The sequence below is a fragment of the Cyprinus carpio genome, unplaced genomic scaffold (genome assembly GCF_018340385.1).
Source record: "Cyprinus carpio isolate SPL01 unplaced genomic scaffold, ASM1834038v1 S000006547, whole genome shotgun sequence".
Classification (NCBI taxonomy): Eukaryota; Metazoa; Chordata; class Actinopteri; order Cypriniformes; family Cyprinidae; genus Cyprinus; species Cyprinus carpio.
In genome coordinates, this window is record NW_024879210.1 from 85,263 (window position 1) to 104,801 (window position 19,539).

The 19,539-nt window shown below is 37.6% G+C and overlaps 1 protein-coding gene across 1 annotated transcript; it reads right to left on the bottom strand.

Moving 5' to 3' along the window:
- Positions 1-16,902: 16,902 nt before the first annotated feature.
- On the bottom strand, positions 16,903-18,653 carry LOC109064444 (mediator of RNA polymerase II transcription subunit 31). Its single transcript, XM_019081486.2, has 4 exons — positions 18,459-18,653; positions 18,091-18,165; positions 17,762-17,858; positions 16,903-17,525 (listed from the first exon to the last, which is right to left on the bottom strand). The coding sequence occupies exons 1-4, from the start codon at positions 18,478-18,480 to the stop codon at positions 17,312-17,314; spliced, it is 408 nt and encodes a 135-aa protein (XP_018937031.2). The 5' UTR covers positions 18,481-18,653; the 3' UTR covers positions 16,903-17,311.
- Between the last annotated feature and the right edge of the window lie 886 nt (positions 18,654-19,539).

Consider the following 19,539-nt stretch of genomic DNA (forward strand, 5'->3'; position numbering starts at 1 on the left):
GATGTGGATGAATTAATATGTCTCACCTATTGAGGTCACTTTTTTCCAGTCCAGATTGCAAATGGGGATGATGAAGAACAAGGACTGTAGGAAAAACCCAGCCCAAAAAAACCCAATCCCACAGACCTAAACAATTAAAAGGTATTCAGCATGGTAATGTTGTTTAATGAGCTCACGTACTGTACTTATATAGAGCAATAGTGTACCGGCATCCAAGTAACAGTAATCAGGTACGCATAACATCAGAACATAAAAAGAAACCTGGTATATACACTATTGAAAATAATGGTTAGTTATTGGCATCTATGGTTCAATGAAGAAGCTTTAGCATTCATGGAAATCTTTCTATAGCTCAAAAAGCTTCTATAGAGAAGTTATTTCATCAGATTATTAAAATGTTCTTCACACTAAGAATAAATTATTCTTTTAAGAAACTATTCACTGAAAAGAAAGTTCTTTTTGGATTGCAAATAATTATTCTGACATCTCTGGAAAAAAAAAAAACTTTCTAACCTTTATTTTTAAGAGAGTACTAGTATGGAAACGCATAAAATTGAAAAAGAAATAAATGTTCTTTTGGTATTCCAGATTTGAAAGAAAATCATTTAGGGTTAGGGTGAAGCACACATTTTCTACAAATTACGCTTCCGATTTCCAATATTCAAAATTCTGAAGTAGCCATCAACTTATTACCAATTAGGTCCCATGTTTGAGAGCAAAACATCAGGGACACACTCAATTGGAAATCCCACAAAATAATATCCCACAATGTTACAAAGAGCACCAAAGCAATTGATTTCAAGCACCTCTGACAATGCCACCTGTAATAGCCTACAATCAGAACACATTTGGGATAATAAAAAAAAATGGACATTATCAAAATGGATTCACAAATATGTGCGATATTAACCCCCAACGAACATGGCCACTTGAAATTTATAATTCTAATGCTATGAAGCTTCCTGTTTCCGTAATAAATCCATATATCTCAAACAAAAAAACTTAAAAGATGGACAAGACTATTTTTCATGAATACAAACTTTGTTTAAAGACCATTACTACAACTTACCGAAGTGGCATTCAAATAGATTGAACAAAGCCATACATCCCATGACCTCTGAGTACGCTGAGGGACACTTTCCCTGCAAGCCCGCGAGGTACTCCCCCACCCCTTAGTCCCGCCCAATATTAAAGCCTCCTTCTCCATCACTTAATGAAAACTCAGCCCCATACTAATACAATAAAGATCCATGGAATATAAACTAGTTTCAACAATGTCACTCTATTTGCCTTATTTCAATCATGGGAAATTCCCTCTCGTAAAACAGCCCTGTGAGATTAATAAGATCACTGTGTGGACTTACTTGTGTTAACAGTTACTAACTTCTAAGTAACTGACTTATACTGTGTTTGCTATAAGAGTTGTATCAATTAGTCTTTAGTGTTAGTACTTCACAAATTATGGTTGATGCACATCACACCAGGACCACAAGTATGCGTAGACGTGACCAAGTAGAATCATTGAAAATATCAGGTTACATCTGGGACGCCGGAAAGGGTGGACAAAATTTTTTGACTGTACAGACATCTAACACCCTCTTACTTTCCCGCAGGCTTAGTCACAATACTATGACCCCCGTTGGTTTTTACAGTTTTTTTTTTTTTTTTTTTTTAATTTTGTCACTTTCACAAAGTTACGTAGGGGTTTCTCTTTTCAATAATTCTGTCCTACAAAAATGCCAAAACCCTGGTTCATTCTTTTCCCCCCTGCTCTCCTGGAAATTAGACTTCATGCCACATTCGCCGTTTTCCATCAACATCCTCATTTTTTTCAATAACTGACCTTAACTGACATTACATTAAAACAAATTTGTCCTTAAAACATTCAGTTTATTCAGAAGCACAACCCTGCAAGATTCTGTTTCCCAATTATCTTTTGTGGTGAAACCAATAATTAACCGTCAATCAGGCATATAATGTCATGTTAGACACATTCACTTCACACTTACCTCCCTGGTTAACTTCGCCACTGTGCCTCCTTAACGTTGTCTAATCCGTATTTATTCAGTATGTTACTGGTATCATCAAAGTGCGTGTAGAAGGTCATGACCCCATGGTTGCCCATCAGGTCCGGTCCAGACACAGGAGTGTTGTGTCAATAGAGTAAATGTCCTCACTGTGCACTATGACTGAATACTCAACTGTAAACTGTAAACCCTTTTCCGATTGAAAGGTGAGTTTATACCCGTAATTCGTGGTACCATGGTAATGGTCAGTGAAAATAGACGACTCTTAAAAAAACAAAAGTAATACTTTGTTTCATTTCAACAATAATTGAAGTAACTCTCTTTTCACATCTATATCACCTTACACTGATGACCAACCCACCGCTATCAGCTAAACGATTTCCAAATAATTAGCCTATTCAGCACTCCTTCAAAGCTTGCTGAAATTACCACTTACGTCCACAGAGAACTAAACGACAGGTTTGGCCAGTCAGCTTGGCTTGTTCTGTGTTTCCAGCTCCATAGTGCATGTCCTACCTCCCAACGGTCTGCCACTCGCAAATACCAGTGGAAACTGAATGACGAGGAGGAAACAATGACTTGGTGACCAACTCTTGGCAAACTGGGACTACTTCTCGGCAATGTTGCTGCCTCTGTAAATATATTTTTAAAATGAACCTTTATTTCCACGTACACCCTGGCAAGTTGACATAGTTTTCGCAGCATGCCAATTTCCTAAGAGCCCAGTCCTTCGTTCGTCACATGATACTTCTGCAATCTAACTTCTAAATCTCATATGCTGATTTGTGATCAAGAAACACTTCTTGTTATTATCACAGCTGAACACAGTCATGCCTGTTTATTATGTATTTTTGGAAACTGTGGTAAAGCTTTTTGTTAGGATTTTTGAAGTTAGGGTTGTGTTCTGGGACCCCCAAAAGAAGGTTTTGTGATCCAGTCAGGAACATATGCTCTTATTCAGCCAAATCAGGTCCAGACCATGTCAATGCTGACTCAGTACATGTACATAATGTGGTCAAACTCATAGACGCCGACAGAATTGAGCCCCAAGTTCGACTTCACATGATGATGTCATGTATTACAAGCTACTGGGGTATTGAGGGGGGGGCGGGGGGGTAAAATACCACCACACCTATTTATAAACTATAGCAAATCTATTGAAGAAATAATTAATTTACCCCCCTCAAAAAATGAAGTCCCTTAACACTCCCACAAAGTTTACAAAACCTGCAAGGGAATCCACCAACTCAATCATATGGTCCTACCACTCCCTCGGCACAACATGCATGATGACTACTGTGGAAAGCCACAAGCAAATGAAGCACCCCATTCCTGCAAAACAGTCACGAGCCCAGCCTAATTTGGTGCCCTTGGTGGTTTGAGGCAATATCAGCAGGACAACATGGGAGAAAAATGATCAAATATTAAACAACACGCCACAATTTAAACTTCACTTATGCATGTTTCTCAAAACCAAGGCGCACTAGTTTATTAAGGGTACCACATCCGTGAAATTATTGAGAGAAACTAGTTTCTTGTAGATCGTGTGCATAAAAGTCTATAACGCACCCGCTGGTGTGCTTTCAAACTTTTTTCCCAAGAAGATGCAGAAATACGGAAACAGATCTCTAAGCCAGAAATGAACAGGGAGAAACTCACACCCCCAGGTGGCTTTATGCAGGCCCAGCTACCTTATTGGTGTCTCCCGCTCCTATGTACCAAAAACGAGAACACTGCCAAGACTCTACTATGGGAAATTGGCATTTGCAGCAGCAGAGTATCCTCTGTGAAACAAATCAGGGTTATCATCAAATAATGAAGCAAAACAAGATAATAGGATCAGTACCAGGAATCTAGACAGATTCTTCACACCGCACACCAAGGAATCAAGCAACATAAAGCCAATGATGGTATAGTTTATTGTAAGCATTGAGGACATTTCCTGCTACTCCTGTGATGATCTGAGGCCAAATAATACCCTAAACAAACAAACAAACAAACAAAAAAGTCCATCAGGATCACAGCAATATACAGTATACTGTACTCAAACAGCAGAGCATAGAGCTAGCAACACCAAAGTCATGTTTGATTACCAAGGAAGGCATAAACTTAGGCATTAAATGTATAACTTTAATGCTTAAATGCAATGTAAGTCACTTTGACGAATAAAGTTGTCCGCCAAATACCACAATGTAAGAACTTACGGAAAAAAAATAAAGGAGGCTTACTGATTTGAAGATGACAAGCCCTGACTCTCTTGACGTGGACACAAAAGGAACCCCTTTTGTCCCCAGGTTGCAGCCTTTTTTTTTTTTTTTTTTTTAAATGCCAATTTTTTTTTTTTTTTTTTTTAAACTGGCAGAAAAACATGCCATACATGTATACATCCATTTCTCATTATTTATTCATCACTCAATGGTCATCTCCAAAAGGTAAAGGAGAATATTTTCCCAAAACACTAAACAATACTCTGTACAACTGTCGAGCGTCAAAAAATGCTAAAAGCATACCATAAAAACACTCAACAAAAAGCCATTGTGGTAAAGTCTGCGCGTAAAATCGAACGCTCAAAGCTTTGTTGATGAAGGAAACTTTGACCGAAATTTAAAGAGTTAATTACTGAAAAAATCATTATAAGCTTGTAGCAGCAGTGAGCTCTGAGTCAGACGATTACTCATTCACATTTTCAATCTTTTGTGCGCCAAACTGTCCCTCTGTCTATCTTATTGTCTTTGTGTGGTACACCCCGCTTTATATTCTACTCCTCCTATGTTAATTGCAGTGGTAATGCATGATAGTGTGCAAACACACAAGTTTAATTTGTCACTTACAGGAAGAGCAGGCATGATATATTTTACATAGAGTTGTTGACAGACTTGTTGAGAGAAAACAAGCAAAGTAAACACACAGTAAAACCAAAAATCTTGGAGTAAACCCATTTATTTCATAATATTTGCCATAATTTACTACCACGTTTTGCTAAACAGCAACACTAACTAATATATAACATCCAGTAAATGCTGAAGTGTCAGACCGGGCCACACTGGGACTCTCGGCGGACAGGCCCGCAGGATGGGCTCGGTGTTGAATACGTAGCAGTTGCCAAGAAAGGGGAAGGAAAACAGGACACAACCAGGAGGGATGAGAAATGCCTCTCTGCCAGTATCACACCAACCCGCGTCAGATTAAGTACTTCCAAACGTCTGGAGGACACAATTCAATTCAAATGAAACGAGTAAAATGACACTCACTGTACTGAACATTCACTATCAGACATGAGAGATGAGTGTATCAACATGCAGATGCCACTCCAGAGGCGATGGAGATGCCAGTCACATTAATGAAACCTCGTGGAGCCCGAAAAGGACATATTGTTACCAAAGCAATGAGACTTTTAATGATTGCCAACATTAAAGGTTTATTTTGTAAACTCAAATGCTACTAGCTAGAGCCACCCACGGCCAATTCAGTTTTCCCACACCCGAGGCCTCCACCGAACACAGTGCTGATTGAAAAGATCAGAAAGATTCAGAAGCTGAGATGTTAAACCATGCAACGAATTGTCAGGCTATATACGTACGCTGGTGTCTACTGTGTAAACAGACCGTCAACCTAACTATCAGTTTTAAAATTCATTATCAGGCCTAGAATTTGACTGTCACCAATGGATCTTAAGTGACATAAATGATCTCTTTCTCTCAGCTAAACTGAAAACATGGCACATTAAAATTGATTTGAAAAACATTAATTGAAAAAATATTAATGAAAACATAAATATAATAGATAAAACTAAATTAAAACTTTGTTATTACTTAAAATCATTAATAACCATCAATGCTATACCTGATTAATTTTGACACTTTTGTCAACTTAATACTTCACTCTTACCACTGGTCCAGGCAGGTTTAGCAGCTCTATAATTTCTTCTTTATAATTTACTGGTAAACAAACTTCTGAGTTTTCTTCGACATTTTCATCAAAAATAATCCGTGAATTGAAACTGAGCAAAATGGCTTATGTCCTGTTTTGGGTATCCATTTATCTGGGTTTCTGTGTTAATACTGTCCGTTTCCATATCTGAAGCCAGCTCCCTGGACAACAAAGCACTAACTTTTACTTGGGTTACACTATAAACACATTGATATATATATATATATATATATATATATATATATAAAATTAAAATGCCATACCTTAAAAGTCTCTGCTACAGGGGAATCTTTTCAAAAGAAGACAACACTTTGAACTCTGTTTGGCTGAAGCTGCTTTGTGTTGTTAGTAACCCCAAACGTCGACACGCATCATAAACTAGACACGACAGTGCACTGGGCATGGTCGACCTACTGGTTGAACCCATTACAACCGGACACCCAACATGCCATTCTCGTTCGAAGCACCCAAATAAACAAACCACGTAACACTGACAGCTCCCTATGTGCTCAGAGCAGGTCATTCATTGTTGGTGTGATACGCTACTGGGACGCTTGCCGCTGTAAACATTTGCATTCTGAACAACCTTGTGCATGCAGATACGATACGTTGAAAAAGCAGGGGACCTTTTTTTTACTAGGAGCGCCTTTCCGAGGTCTCCCATCTCTAGATTAAAAGCTATTACATAACGATAAAGTATAATACATAGGTTATAACACCTCATATCAATTTAGACTAACCACACTATACAATATCACCATCATAGTTCACGTGCCCTGCTGTCCAAAAACCTGCCAATACGGTACTGCCATTGATCTGCAGGGTCCTGAATAAGCCATATATAAGCATGATTTCGATGCTTCTGGGTACCTCAGAACCACTGGAGGGATCATATAATATATATATTACTAATATACAGATAATTACTTCTCCCCTATATATACTTATATATATCCCCCTTGGGGGGGGGGGTGCCTCTCTTTGCATGGTACCCGCCCTTCCTCCTCCCCCCCTTGTATGTTCTTCGGCTGTTTCCCCGTCCAAATTACCACTTCTGTACATACTTAAAGACCCACCTTAACCACCCGTTCCTGCGTCCACCCCATAACACGTTACGTGGCGTCGTTGGTTGTGTCCTGCCCGCCCGCTTCGTGGCCTTCTCCCTAGCGAAAAAAACCCCCCCAATTTATAGTACAAAACCATCACACCCGACTCACTCTTACGTAAAAAAACTGCTTCCACCACCCTTCCACCAAAATGTGGAAGTCCTAACTGTTGGTCCGGCGTTTCCCCCCCCCCCCACATCTGTGGCTCATGGTACGGTGCTCAAAAAAAAAAAAAAAAAAAAAAAAAAACACGTCTAGCCCCCTGTTTTTGGCCCTCGCACGTTTCCCGCATTTTTTTTGTTGCTACTACCCCCCCCCATAGACTGTTTTTCTCGTGCCGGACGCACCCACCATGTATTTGCTCCCCTTACCGTGTTCATACTTTCACTGGCTCTACTTTTTCTTATTGTATCGATACTCCCCGCTAAAAATGGACCTTCCCAGTTCCTCCATTTCGTTCTACCCAGACATTTTTTTTTTTTGTTAAAGAACTGGGCCAAATAAATTAGTTCCCTCAGCGTCCCGAAAACACCTATAGGTCCATTCTTAATCGAATACCAGAGGTTGGTGAGTATTTTCGCGGTGTGAGAGCGCCCGGCCGGTGACCCGATCCCACTAGCTAGACCCGAGTTTAATTTCGTCATTAAAAAAACAAACAAAACAAAAAACGGATGTGTGACAAGTTCCAATTCCACCGACTGATGACAGCTTTGTACCCTCTTGCAACAAGAGGGTATGGCTGCAGCCATAGGCGAGGGGGAGTGCTATGGAGTCAGTCTTGCACGAAGTACCAGAAGGTCAGAAAATCTAAAGGTGTCATTGTGTTTTAAAGTGAAAGTCTTTAATCTCTTTTAGAGTGTCTGTTTTGGGATGCTTTTGTTTTCCAGTGTAACGGTTTATTGCGCCCCCCCCCAAAAAAAGAAGCATGGGGCCCCCTCCCACTGGGGGTGGGGATATGACCAAAATCTTATTTCACGATATGATAAATTTTATATCGACGATAACTACAGTTAGATATCTTGATATATTTTATTTTTTCATTTTAATAAGGTTTATGGTTTTAAGATTTGATACTATAGAATTTTCATAATCCTTGTCACCAATATCAATATCAATTGATACCAAGAAAGATAATACTAATAAAATTCAATAATAAGAAGATAAAACCTCAAGCTCACTGGAGATACATAAAACAGTCACTGATGAATTAAGAACAGAACTAATTCTACAAGCATAGGGCAAGAACTACGATAAATAAGAAAATAATATGTGTAAATGAAATAGTTTTCACTGTGAAAGGTATGTACATGCTATCTAGATCTATCTATTATCTATCTATCATATATCCATACACACACACACACACACACACACCACACACAAACACAATATATATATACGAATAATCATTTAGGATTATTTGTTTATGTATTTTCTTATTCTAGTTCCAAAAGTGATTTAGTCAAGAGCAGTGAGAGATTTTCATGAATGGCAGACAGGACGAATACTTTGGCGACAGCTTCCCCTCTTAAGACTGAAGTCCAGACAAGCATCCAATATTAAGGTGTACATATGCGCTTCCTCTCGCAACTGTTTACATTCCCTTAAAACCTAAATGAATGTGTTTATTAGGGATACTTGAATTTGGACGCATATAAGTGTTGTATGCAATCGGGTCAAAGCGGCAAAAAAATTCTCACGAGCTCTATTAGCAGCTGATGCGCAGCTCAGCGCACTCCTCTCACACAGAAACAGAGGACAGCGCGCGCCCAATAGCTTTCTGTTTTTTTGTTTCAACCGAGCGGCAACCTCGCGCTCTCTTGGTGAAGCCAATACGGAAGTGACTAAAAACTCTGCAATTAATCGACTGGACGCTTAGGGAGGTGGCTGCAAAAGGGAGTCAGTCTCCATAGGACTCCCCATGTTAAATGCCCAACTTTACAGCAGAAAAAAAACGTTACAGCCTGGTTCAAAAAAATGGATTTTGGTCTATATTGCTAATTTTGCTCTTCATGGACAACTGTGAGGGGGGGTGAAATGTTTTTTTATAAGTCATCCGTTTTTTAATTATATTAAGGCCTTAAAAGTTCTTCATATTAAGGGCGGGCCACTTGAGTACACAGGTGGATTGTGACCAATGCCGTTCGCGCTAGGTGGGCGTGGCTTCAGCAACCGACTCCCGCCTTTTTGCCCATTTTCGATTTGTCGGGAGAGTCGCGCGCGGTGACGCGCTGCCAAGTTGGCGACGGCCCCCGCTCTGCACACTTTGAGCTTCAAAAACCGCTATTGAGGAGTCTATGTGTGACGTCACGACACTACGTCCCTATTTTTTTACAGTCTATGGATTCAACGGACTAAAAATCAGTAGTGTAATACATTTAAAAAAAATAGTTTTTAATCTATTTATTTTTGTTTTTATGTTTGAGCTTTATATATCTCTATTATCATACAGTCTGAGTAATTCTGATTCTGAACAGTAACTTTGAAGTGTTAGCTTTGTAAACATATGTTGGATTATGTATCTAAGTCAGAAATACTCATGAGCAGAAACCTTTTTACTTTTGGGTATGTCATTTCTGTCTTTATGCCGAAAAACGGGACGTATAGGCTGATAAGGGGTTTAAACTGCAGTGCTTAAAAGCGCATGCAAACCTATACAGTCCTATGATGCAAACATTAGTTTTCATGACCACTCCGCACAGCAACGTGAGGACCGTACGTCGCGCATGCTGTTATCCACGCGTCTGCCTGCATCCCCCGTGTAAAGCAATGTGACTGGTCGTTTCAAATAAGAGAAACGTTATTGCCGTAAACAACGTATTTTGCGGCACCACAAAGTAAACGATAGAGCACAATATGAATCGATAGACTTTTATTTCGTCCATCCGATTTTAAATCAGTCATATCGCCCAGCCCTACCTCCCACCAGCAGTTGATGTCATGTATGAAAAGTTATTGTGCACCTGCTGCAAGTATACTACTGAGTCCATCTCCCCCATTTACATAACTGATTTATCAGTCAGGAATGTGGGTGAATTATCCTTGCATTGATGCATTTCATATAGGCTAGGCTAATGGCCAAACCCGTTTCAGTTCAAAACACTGTCCTACATAAGACTCACTAACTGTTTAAAAAAAAAACTATAGCCTACAAGCAAAAAGTCTTTCAATATGTGAACAGTTAAAAAAAAAAAAAAAACTGACAACCACAAACAAAACAAAAACCACTGAATCCTTCGCGCTCTCTAAGCATTTTGGTGCGCAAAGGCTTTGACTGCAGCTTATTGTTCAATGTTGCGAGCGCGGGGAATCCGATACTTAGAGCAAGTCTTCTTTCACTTTCAATTAAGGAGAACGAACGATTAATTGCATGACAAAATATCTTGGTGACAAGTCATCAGTGAATTGCTAAAGCGTTTGCCATTGAAACAGGTCATTGTCAGAACAGAGCAGCAGCGGACCAGGGCACAAAAAACAATGCGGTGATCGCAACTGGCGCCTCATGCGCACACACACAACATTTTTGCTCAATAGGCCTAGGCCTATATTTTTTTCATCTCAAAACAATTTTATACATGTAGCGTTTTTTATCCATGCAGCAAACATTTTAAATATCTTGAAAAAATGCTTTAATGTCTTTAAAGCTTTGACGTTTTATTCGTTTAAAACATCTGGCCAAAATCTAGAAAAGATGATGCTGCGTGGCTATGACTAAGCGCAATTTAGGCTACAAAATCAAGACTCTCTTCAGGTTTTTTTCTTATTATTATTATTATTGACACTGTACAAACCAGATTCAAAAAAAGTTGGGACACTGTACAGATTGTGAATAAAAACAGAATGCAATGATGTGGAAGTTTCAAATTTCAATATTTTATTCAGAGTACAACATAGATGACATATCAAATGTTTAAACTGAAAAATGTATCATTTTAAGGGAAAAATTAATTGATTTTAAATTTCATGGCATCAACACATCTCAAAAAAATTGGGGACAAGGCCATGTTTACCACTGTGTGGCATCTCCCTCTTCTTTTTATAACAGTCTGCAAATGTCTGGGGACTGAGGGGAGACATGTTGCTCAAGTTTAGGAATAGGAATGTTAGCCCATTCTTGTCTAATACAGGCTTCTTGCTCAAACTGTCTTAGGTCTTCTTTGTCACATCATTCCTCTTTTATGATGCTCCAAATTTTTTTCTATGGGTGAAAGATCTAGACTGCAGACTGGCCATTTCAGTACCCGGATCCTTCTTTTACGCAGCCATGATATTGTAATTGATGCAGTATGTGGTCTGGCATTGTCATGTTGGAAAATGCAAGGTCTTCCCTGAAAAAGACGACGTCTGGATGGGGAGCAATATGTTGTTCTAGAACTTGGATATACCTTTCAGCATTGATGGTGCCTTTCCAGATGTGTAAGCTGCCCATGCCACACGCACTCATGCAACCCCATACCATCAGAGATTCAGGCTTCTGAACTGAGCGCTGATAACAACTTGGGTTGTCCTTTGTCCTCTTTAGTTCCGGATGATATGGCGTCCCAGTTTTCCAAAAAGAACTAAAAAATTTTGATTTCGTCTGACCACAGAACAGTTTTCCACTTTGCCAAGTCCATTTTATATGAGCCTTGGCCCAGAGAAAACACCTGTGCTTCTGGATCATGTTTAGATATGGCTTCTTTTTTGACCTATAGAGTTTTAGCCGGCAACAGCGAATGGCATGGTGGATTGTGTTCACAGACAATGTTTTCTGGAAGTATTCCTGAGCCCATGTTGTGATTTCCATTACAGTAGCATTCCTGTATGTGATGCAGTACCGTCTAAGTGCCCGAAGATCACGGGCATCCAGTATGGTTTTCCGGCCTTGACCCTTACGCACAGAGATTGTTCCACATTCTCTGAATCTTTGGATGATATTACGCACTGTAGATGATGATAACTTCAAACTCTTTGCAATTTTTCTCTGAGAAACTCCTTTCTGATATTGCTCCACTATTTTTCAGCATTGGGGGAATCTGTGATCCTCTGCCCATCTTGACTTCTGAGAGAAACTGCCACTCTGAGAGGCTCTTTTTATACCCAATCATGTTGCCAATTGACCTAATTGGTCCTCCAGCTGTTCCTTATACAGTATGTACATTTAACTTTTCCGGCCTCTTATTGCTACCTGTCCCAACCTTTTTGGAATGTGTAGCTCTCATGAAATCCAAAATGAGGCAATATTTGGCATGACATTTCAAAATGTCTCACATTTGATATGTTATCTATATACTACTGTGATAAAATATAAGTTTATGAGATTTGTAAATTATTCCATTCCTTTTTTTAACTCACAGTTTGTACAGTGTGTCCCAACTTTTTTGGAAATTGGGTTTGTACTTTATTATTATTGTTAGTATTATTATTTGCAAAGACAAAGTTTTAAAAACTGAGGCTAACCATTTTTTCTACTCAAACCGGTTTCAGAACGGTAATTATATAAAGAAATGCATGAGCAGAAACCGGTTAAATACTGATAAAAAAGGCAAAACAAAGGGTTGAAACAGAGTGAACCATTTTTTTCCCTCTCTCTCTCATTTTTAAGCTCACTTAAAGCATACGGGAGCCCTGCCACATTCGTGAGCACGAATATTCTCGTTTTACTAAATTGTGTGCACGATATTACTAAATCTTGGCCAGAATTTAGTTGAATCAAATCAGTGAACGAATAATTATATCGTGCACACAATTTACTTAAAAGGAGGGAACAAGTTAGTAAGTTGTGTGCACTCCGTACATGAGCCAATTTAAGCATAAAAATATCCACTTCGATTAAGGTACAATTGTTTTAGAAGTTTATGACAAGTGAAATGTAAGAAAAATTTGATTTTCCCCGGTTGTTGTTTTAGAACATTAAGCCAGCTCCACTGCACTACCTTTGCACTCACGTCTTGCATCTTTTGCAGTGTCTCGAAGCACTGCCTTTCAGAATGTCCTGTGACGGGGCCCCACAAAAGCACCGTGGGGGCTGCGGGGGTGTCCCATATGCCACTGGTTGGGAGATGTGAAAGCGCATGACTCTCTGTACCGTATGGACTGTAGTATATATATACTAGGGCTGAAACAATTAGTCGACATTATCGACAACGTTGACAATAAAATTTTTAAAAAAAAATTCTTGACAAATATTTTTATTGAGTAGTGGTTTGATTTTGTATGACCTATTGTGAGAGCCTGCAATAATGCGGTTTGACCAGTGTGGCGCTGTAGCGCAAGACTGTAATTCAGCTCTCCTGATGCAATTCAAAAGAAGAAGACAGTGCTTCAGTTAGAGGAAACGGAGCCAACCTGAGGCTGCTGAGCAGGGTTTGGATGAATATGTAAATATATACTGCGCGCCTTCCTCTCAATAACAAGACAACCATAACAAAAACTGACCGCGCTGTAAAAGCAGCACTTAAGAACACATTTGATTACAGTGATTTATATAGGAGTTTTTTTTTGACAGGTTGCCGTTAATTTATTTATATTTAATGTTATTTTCATAAAAAACCAGAGTCAGTGTTGCTTTCAGTTAGAATTATAACTTGATTTTCTGTTATAAAACAGCTCTCCAGTGTGGAGCTAGCAAATGATAAAATCCTTTTATTAGTGTCAAAAAATAATAATAATAATAATAATTCAAGTTTTAATTTGGTTTGATCTAGCGCAGGACTGTTTTGATTATCATAACCCAATAAGGTATTTTAAGAGAGATTGTATTTATTAATAAAATGTTTATCCAAAAAATAAAATGTCCTATCACTTACCTTTACATTATATTATACATATGGCTCACAAAAAGAGATGTTAATAGGCAGAACGATTTGTCATTCAGCTACTTCCTCATATAGCTAATTAAATGGCAAATAAGAGTTTCTCATTTCATTTTGTGTGCCAAATATATTTATTTGGATAAATTAATTGTATAATAGTAATACATAATGACTTTAAAAAGCAGAAGTAATTACCTTAATTTATTTGTTAGAATATGTACATTTTAACAAATTGCAAAAGCTGAATAATCAATAAATGTCTAACCATGAAATGTCGACCGAGCACGGTTTGGGGACCCCTGGGCTTAGCACAGTGAAAGTATTTGAAGTTTTGGTTCTGAACATGGCGGTGTGGTCATACAATGACTTTAAACCGGACACTACTCTGAGCTGTTCACATTATGCTCCAGATATGTAATCAGGTCCACCCTTTTGGAATGGTAAACATGACACTATTCATCACTCACACAAATAAATAATTTAATATTTTGATAATTGAATTGGTTCTTGCTGTTAAACTGTGTTCACATTATGCTCCAAAATCTTATGAAGATGTTTTGCATACTGAAGAAGAGTCCTTGGACAAAATAATTAAACCCTCTTGGTGCCCACTACACAGGTAAGAACAACTGCACTCAACAAACCTTGTATTAAAACATTATTCTCTCACTGGCCTGGGGCCACTGAGTTTTAGGGTTATGGAAATGTACAAAAAAGACATATAATAAGATTAGGTTTATTAATACATTAAATACAGAATCTGTGGTATTACTATAAACTGACAGATTATGAATGCATTAGCCTCCCAAAAACAATTTATTTTGATGCAAGGCAGGGGTGTCAAAACCTGCTCTTGGAGAGCCAGTGTTCTGTGGAGTTTAGCTCTAACACACCTGCCTGGAACTTCTAGTAAGACTTTGTTTTTGTTTTGAAATTCCCAAAAAACCTAAATTAGCTGGTTTCAGGTGTGTTTAAATGGCTAGATCACCCAAAAATAAACGTCATTAATAACTCACCCTCATGTCGTTTCAAACCCGTAAGACCATCATTCATCTTCAGAACACAAATGATATTTTTATGAAAATCTCGAATTTCATCAAAAATATCTTAATATCTTAATTTGTGTTCTGAAGATCTTGCGGGTTTAGAATGACATGAAGGTTGAGCAGTTAATGACAGAATTTTCATTATTTGGTGAACTATCCCTTTTATTGGGAATATTGCTAAACTCTGCAGGACAGTGGCTTTCTGTGCTGATCTGGCCCAGTACTATTTTCCACTGTAATGTTTGTTAGAATTCCATCTTGACTGCTTGCCTCATAAGGAAATAGATGAATGACTGACATTTTTTTTTTTTAACTTGTAGTTTTAGAAAAAAAATTAAGGCTAAATTTTGTTGTATGCATCTTCAGACTAATGAAATTGAAGTACCCAAATGAAAACCCTAGTAGTATGGAGTATATGGTGAGTTTTATTATTATTAGTTTTTTTTAAGTTGATAAATGCTTTGTTAAAGTTAATACACAAGAATTTGAGTACTCCATCCTTTTAAGTACTTCTAGGATACTGACCTTGAAGACAGCCCAGTAGATGTTGGAGTGTTGGAAGATAAAGTTCTTCAGGACCTTAGCAGTTTACACTATGCAAAACCATGTTGCAGGGACTGATATATGGACTGAACTTGAGCAACCCTCCTGAACTCAGGTACACATTTGGAGTACTGCAGAAGTTATTTCTGGAGCCAGTTCCTATTCCTGTAATAAGGTTTGATTGGTTACCCATAAATGGCAATTAGAAAATGACAGTAGACTGATCATTTCTGCTATTTTGTGTAATTTTGTAATGTGGTTTCAACTGGATTTAACTGTGTATAACTATTTATTGCTTGTTTCACAAATACACTTTGATCATTTGTGACTCATTACAAGACAATCACACAAAAAAAATGTTTTGTTGAAGGGAGTAACTTTAAATAGAAATCATTTAGTTAAAGTAACTAGAACTAATTAGATGGAACCAGTGTCCATAATTTAAATGAGTAATTTGAAACAAACCTCATGAAACACCATATGGCCAGTTTTTAATAAACCAAAACATGTTCACTTAGTGAAAGTGACGTGACATACAGCCAAGTATGGTGACCCATACTCAGAATTCGTGCTCTGCATTTAACCCATCCAAAGTGCACACACACAGCAGTGAACACACACACACACATTAGTGAACACACACACACGGAGCAGTGGGTAGCCATTTATGCTGCTGCAGCACCCGGGGAGCAGTCGGGGGTTCGGTGCCTTGCTCAAGGGCACCTAAGTCGTGGTATTGCCGGCCCGAGACTCGAACCCACAACCTTAGGATTAGGAGTCAAACTCTCTAACCATTAGGCCATGACTTCCTTTAAGTTAAAGGAAAGTGAATAAATTGATTTGGTTGGATATTACTATTTCACATAGATTCTTCCTCATTAAATTGTGTTGTCACAACACAAGGAGTTTGCATAGATTCAAAACATTCCATAATGTTACCAAAATAAAATTTGGTTGTGTGGAACCACTGTCCATAATTGAATTAAGTTAGTTTAAAGAATTTTTTTTTTTTTTTTTTTTTTTAGTGCAGAGGCAACATGTTTGGGGGGATCTTCTAGTTTTAAAAACGAATGCGTCATCATGGTCTAATATATTATGCTTTATTTTTGAGAGATATGGTGTTGTAGGTTTTTAAATTTATAGATATGTTTTTTTATGACATTGGGTATAATTTCGTGAAGTTTATTCATTACATATAGAACCCATTCTGTGTGTCATTTGTTATTAACATAGGAACAAATTATTGGTTTTAAATCCATAACTGCACAAATTTCAAAGTCTGCCAATAATGCTTCTTATGCAGCAGAGTCAGTTTCGTCATTTTCTTTGATTACATGGTGAAGAAATGTTCAGACAGTGGAAACAAATGTTTCCCCCATATTTAAATGTTTTCATTATATGTAGATTCAAAATTTTTTTTTTTAGATTAATGCAATAGAATTGATGGCTTTAAAAATTGCCTTATTTTTCTTTATTGGGTTTCCATTTTTGTCCAAAATGCACACAGAAACAACACAAATATCATATATATAGGTAAAAGGTAAAGCATATAACGTGGAGCTGGTAATAAAGAAACAAAGTTTGATGCAGAATTTAAATACATTTCAGTTCAAACGTGTAATTTCTTTTACAATGCAAAACCAACTGTAAGACAGCTATCTAATCAATCTCCTCTTACCTTCTTAGAAGCTCTTTTACCTTTCTCTCCTGTTGTTCATAAACACACACAGAATTATGGGCCTACAGAGAGCAGTCTAAAAATCCAAGTCATATTTAAATGTTGGAAAATGCGCGTTTGAAAAACGACTTTTTACAAAAAAAAGCTTTTGTGAAAGAATAATTCCAGCAGGAGCATGTTGACTGCTTCATTTGGATGTGGTGTTGCCATGGGATGGAGCCTGTGGCTGCTGTTGCTGCTGCTCCACGAGTGCTTGTTGCAAGCGTGTCCGCTTCCGTGAATAATGCTGCCAGTGCAGGATCTGCTGTTCGTCTATAAACTTAGCACACTGTGCATTCACCAGCTCCTTTCGGAAATGCTCATACTGCAATAGCTCTAACATGTGCAGACAATGAGGATATCTAAGGGAAAAAAAAGATTTAGACTGCATCGTACAGAAGTGTATTATGACAATCACTGTAAGAGGAAAATGTATTTATTTGAATTATGTCTGAACATCTTTAGCCAGCTGAGGTCTAGCATATAAGAATATATAATAAATATATGATCATTCTTTATTAATTTTCACATGACAAGAGTTTACAAAATAAAATGTAACTCAGATTAAGATTAAAAAAAAGGGAAAACATGAACTTACTTTAGGAATTTAGCATATTCTGGTTCTTTCCAGTAAAGTAGATACTTTAAGTAATTGACAAAAGGCTTCTCTCTCAGGTAACCTCTTTGAGCCAAAACTGCAGAATGAAAAACAGGATATTTTTAAAGACAGATTTAAATCCACAACACAAGACTAATCTTCTAAATTTAACAATAGCATATAATAGCAATAACAATATAAATTTAGTTATTCAAACCGCTAGAGGTAAACTAATAAGTGAAATGCCTTAATTATTTCCATATCTGAATTACTGTAACCAAGTATTTTAAATAAGTAAATAATAAAAACAATGTCATTTTTGCTCTTACAGTTCAGGTAGTTTGGGTTCGCTAGGCACTGAACAAACTCCAACTCAAGCTGGAAACGGTGTCTTGCCTGCTCCTCTGTGAAAGTATGAATTTTGAGGGTTATCAACGTATTTTTATTTTTTTTTACAATAACATTGCGTGAACGAAATGCAATATATTTCGGGAGAGCCCCACTTATTAATTTAATTCAGCATAATGTAAATTATAATTAACATAATACATACAGTGATATGTATACGTTTTATTACCTCACACAATCAAATCAAAACCGTAACGTTATTCGTTTACCAAAACAACTGTCTTAGCGTTGTGTTTGCGGGCGAATATTAGGAAAACACGATTAAAGTCACTATCAACAAATTACAAACCTGTTTCCACAACACCAGCCATGGCAGATGACGAGGGGAAAAAATGATATTGTAACAGCTAGAAAATTGTTTGATATTTAAATGTATGTAAGTTACAAGATTACTAAGACATATTTCGTTTTGTTTGAAGAGATCTACGGTGCCGCCATATTTGCTAGAAAACCAGTGCTGGCGTCGTAAAAGTGTTTTACGACATTACACTTTTCGTCGTTGTGTGTCATATCCAGTTTTCTATATATGACTGTATTATAGATCAGTGGAAGACTGGAGTAATGATGCTGAAAATTTTCTTTGATCACAGAAATAAGTTATATTTCAACAGATTTATATAGGAAACAGTTATTTTAAATAGTAATAATGCCATGAGTGCAAAATGAATGGGAGTCTATGGGGCTAGAACGGCTAAATTGTCCCTCCCTTTCACACCGGTTGTCGTTGAGAAAATCTCAGATCTGATTGTAGGTTTTGCAAGTTCAACATGGGTTATAGGGTCGAAAGTTGAATGAACGAGTACTTATGTCCTTTCGATTTCTTAGAGGTTGAGTTGTTGTTGCCCATAACACGCTAGCATTCTGCTAATGAACGTATAACGTATGACGTCATTGACATTTTAAAAGACCTTTTTTAAAGCAAATAAGTAACTCTCCAAAAAAATAAAAAAACTAACACCCAGCAATGTGTAATTTCTTTGCATCTCCTTTCGAATACAACATTCAAATTACTAGACAAAAAATTTTATCTTAAGAAAAGTGGATTTTGAGGGGTATACCGCCATTGACCTCCATTCATTCTGCACTCGTCATGTGAGCGCCCCTCATATGGAATCAGAGTGGAACTGCAACCAGTTCAGAAGCCGGAAGTGTAGTGAGAGTGAAACTTCTCGCCATATTAGACATTCTCTGCTCACTACTGTATTTATTAGTAAACATGATTGAAATAAGCTGAACGTGAAACGTAGGGTAAGATATTCCCCAAACTTTAATGTGTTCTCTTGACCATGGAAGTCACTAAATCTCATTTCAGCACATTTATTAAATGCATATGCATTTTAATGTCAGTAGGCGTATATCTTTATCTGGAC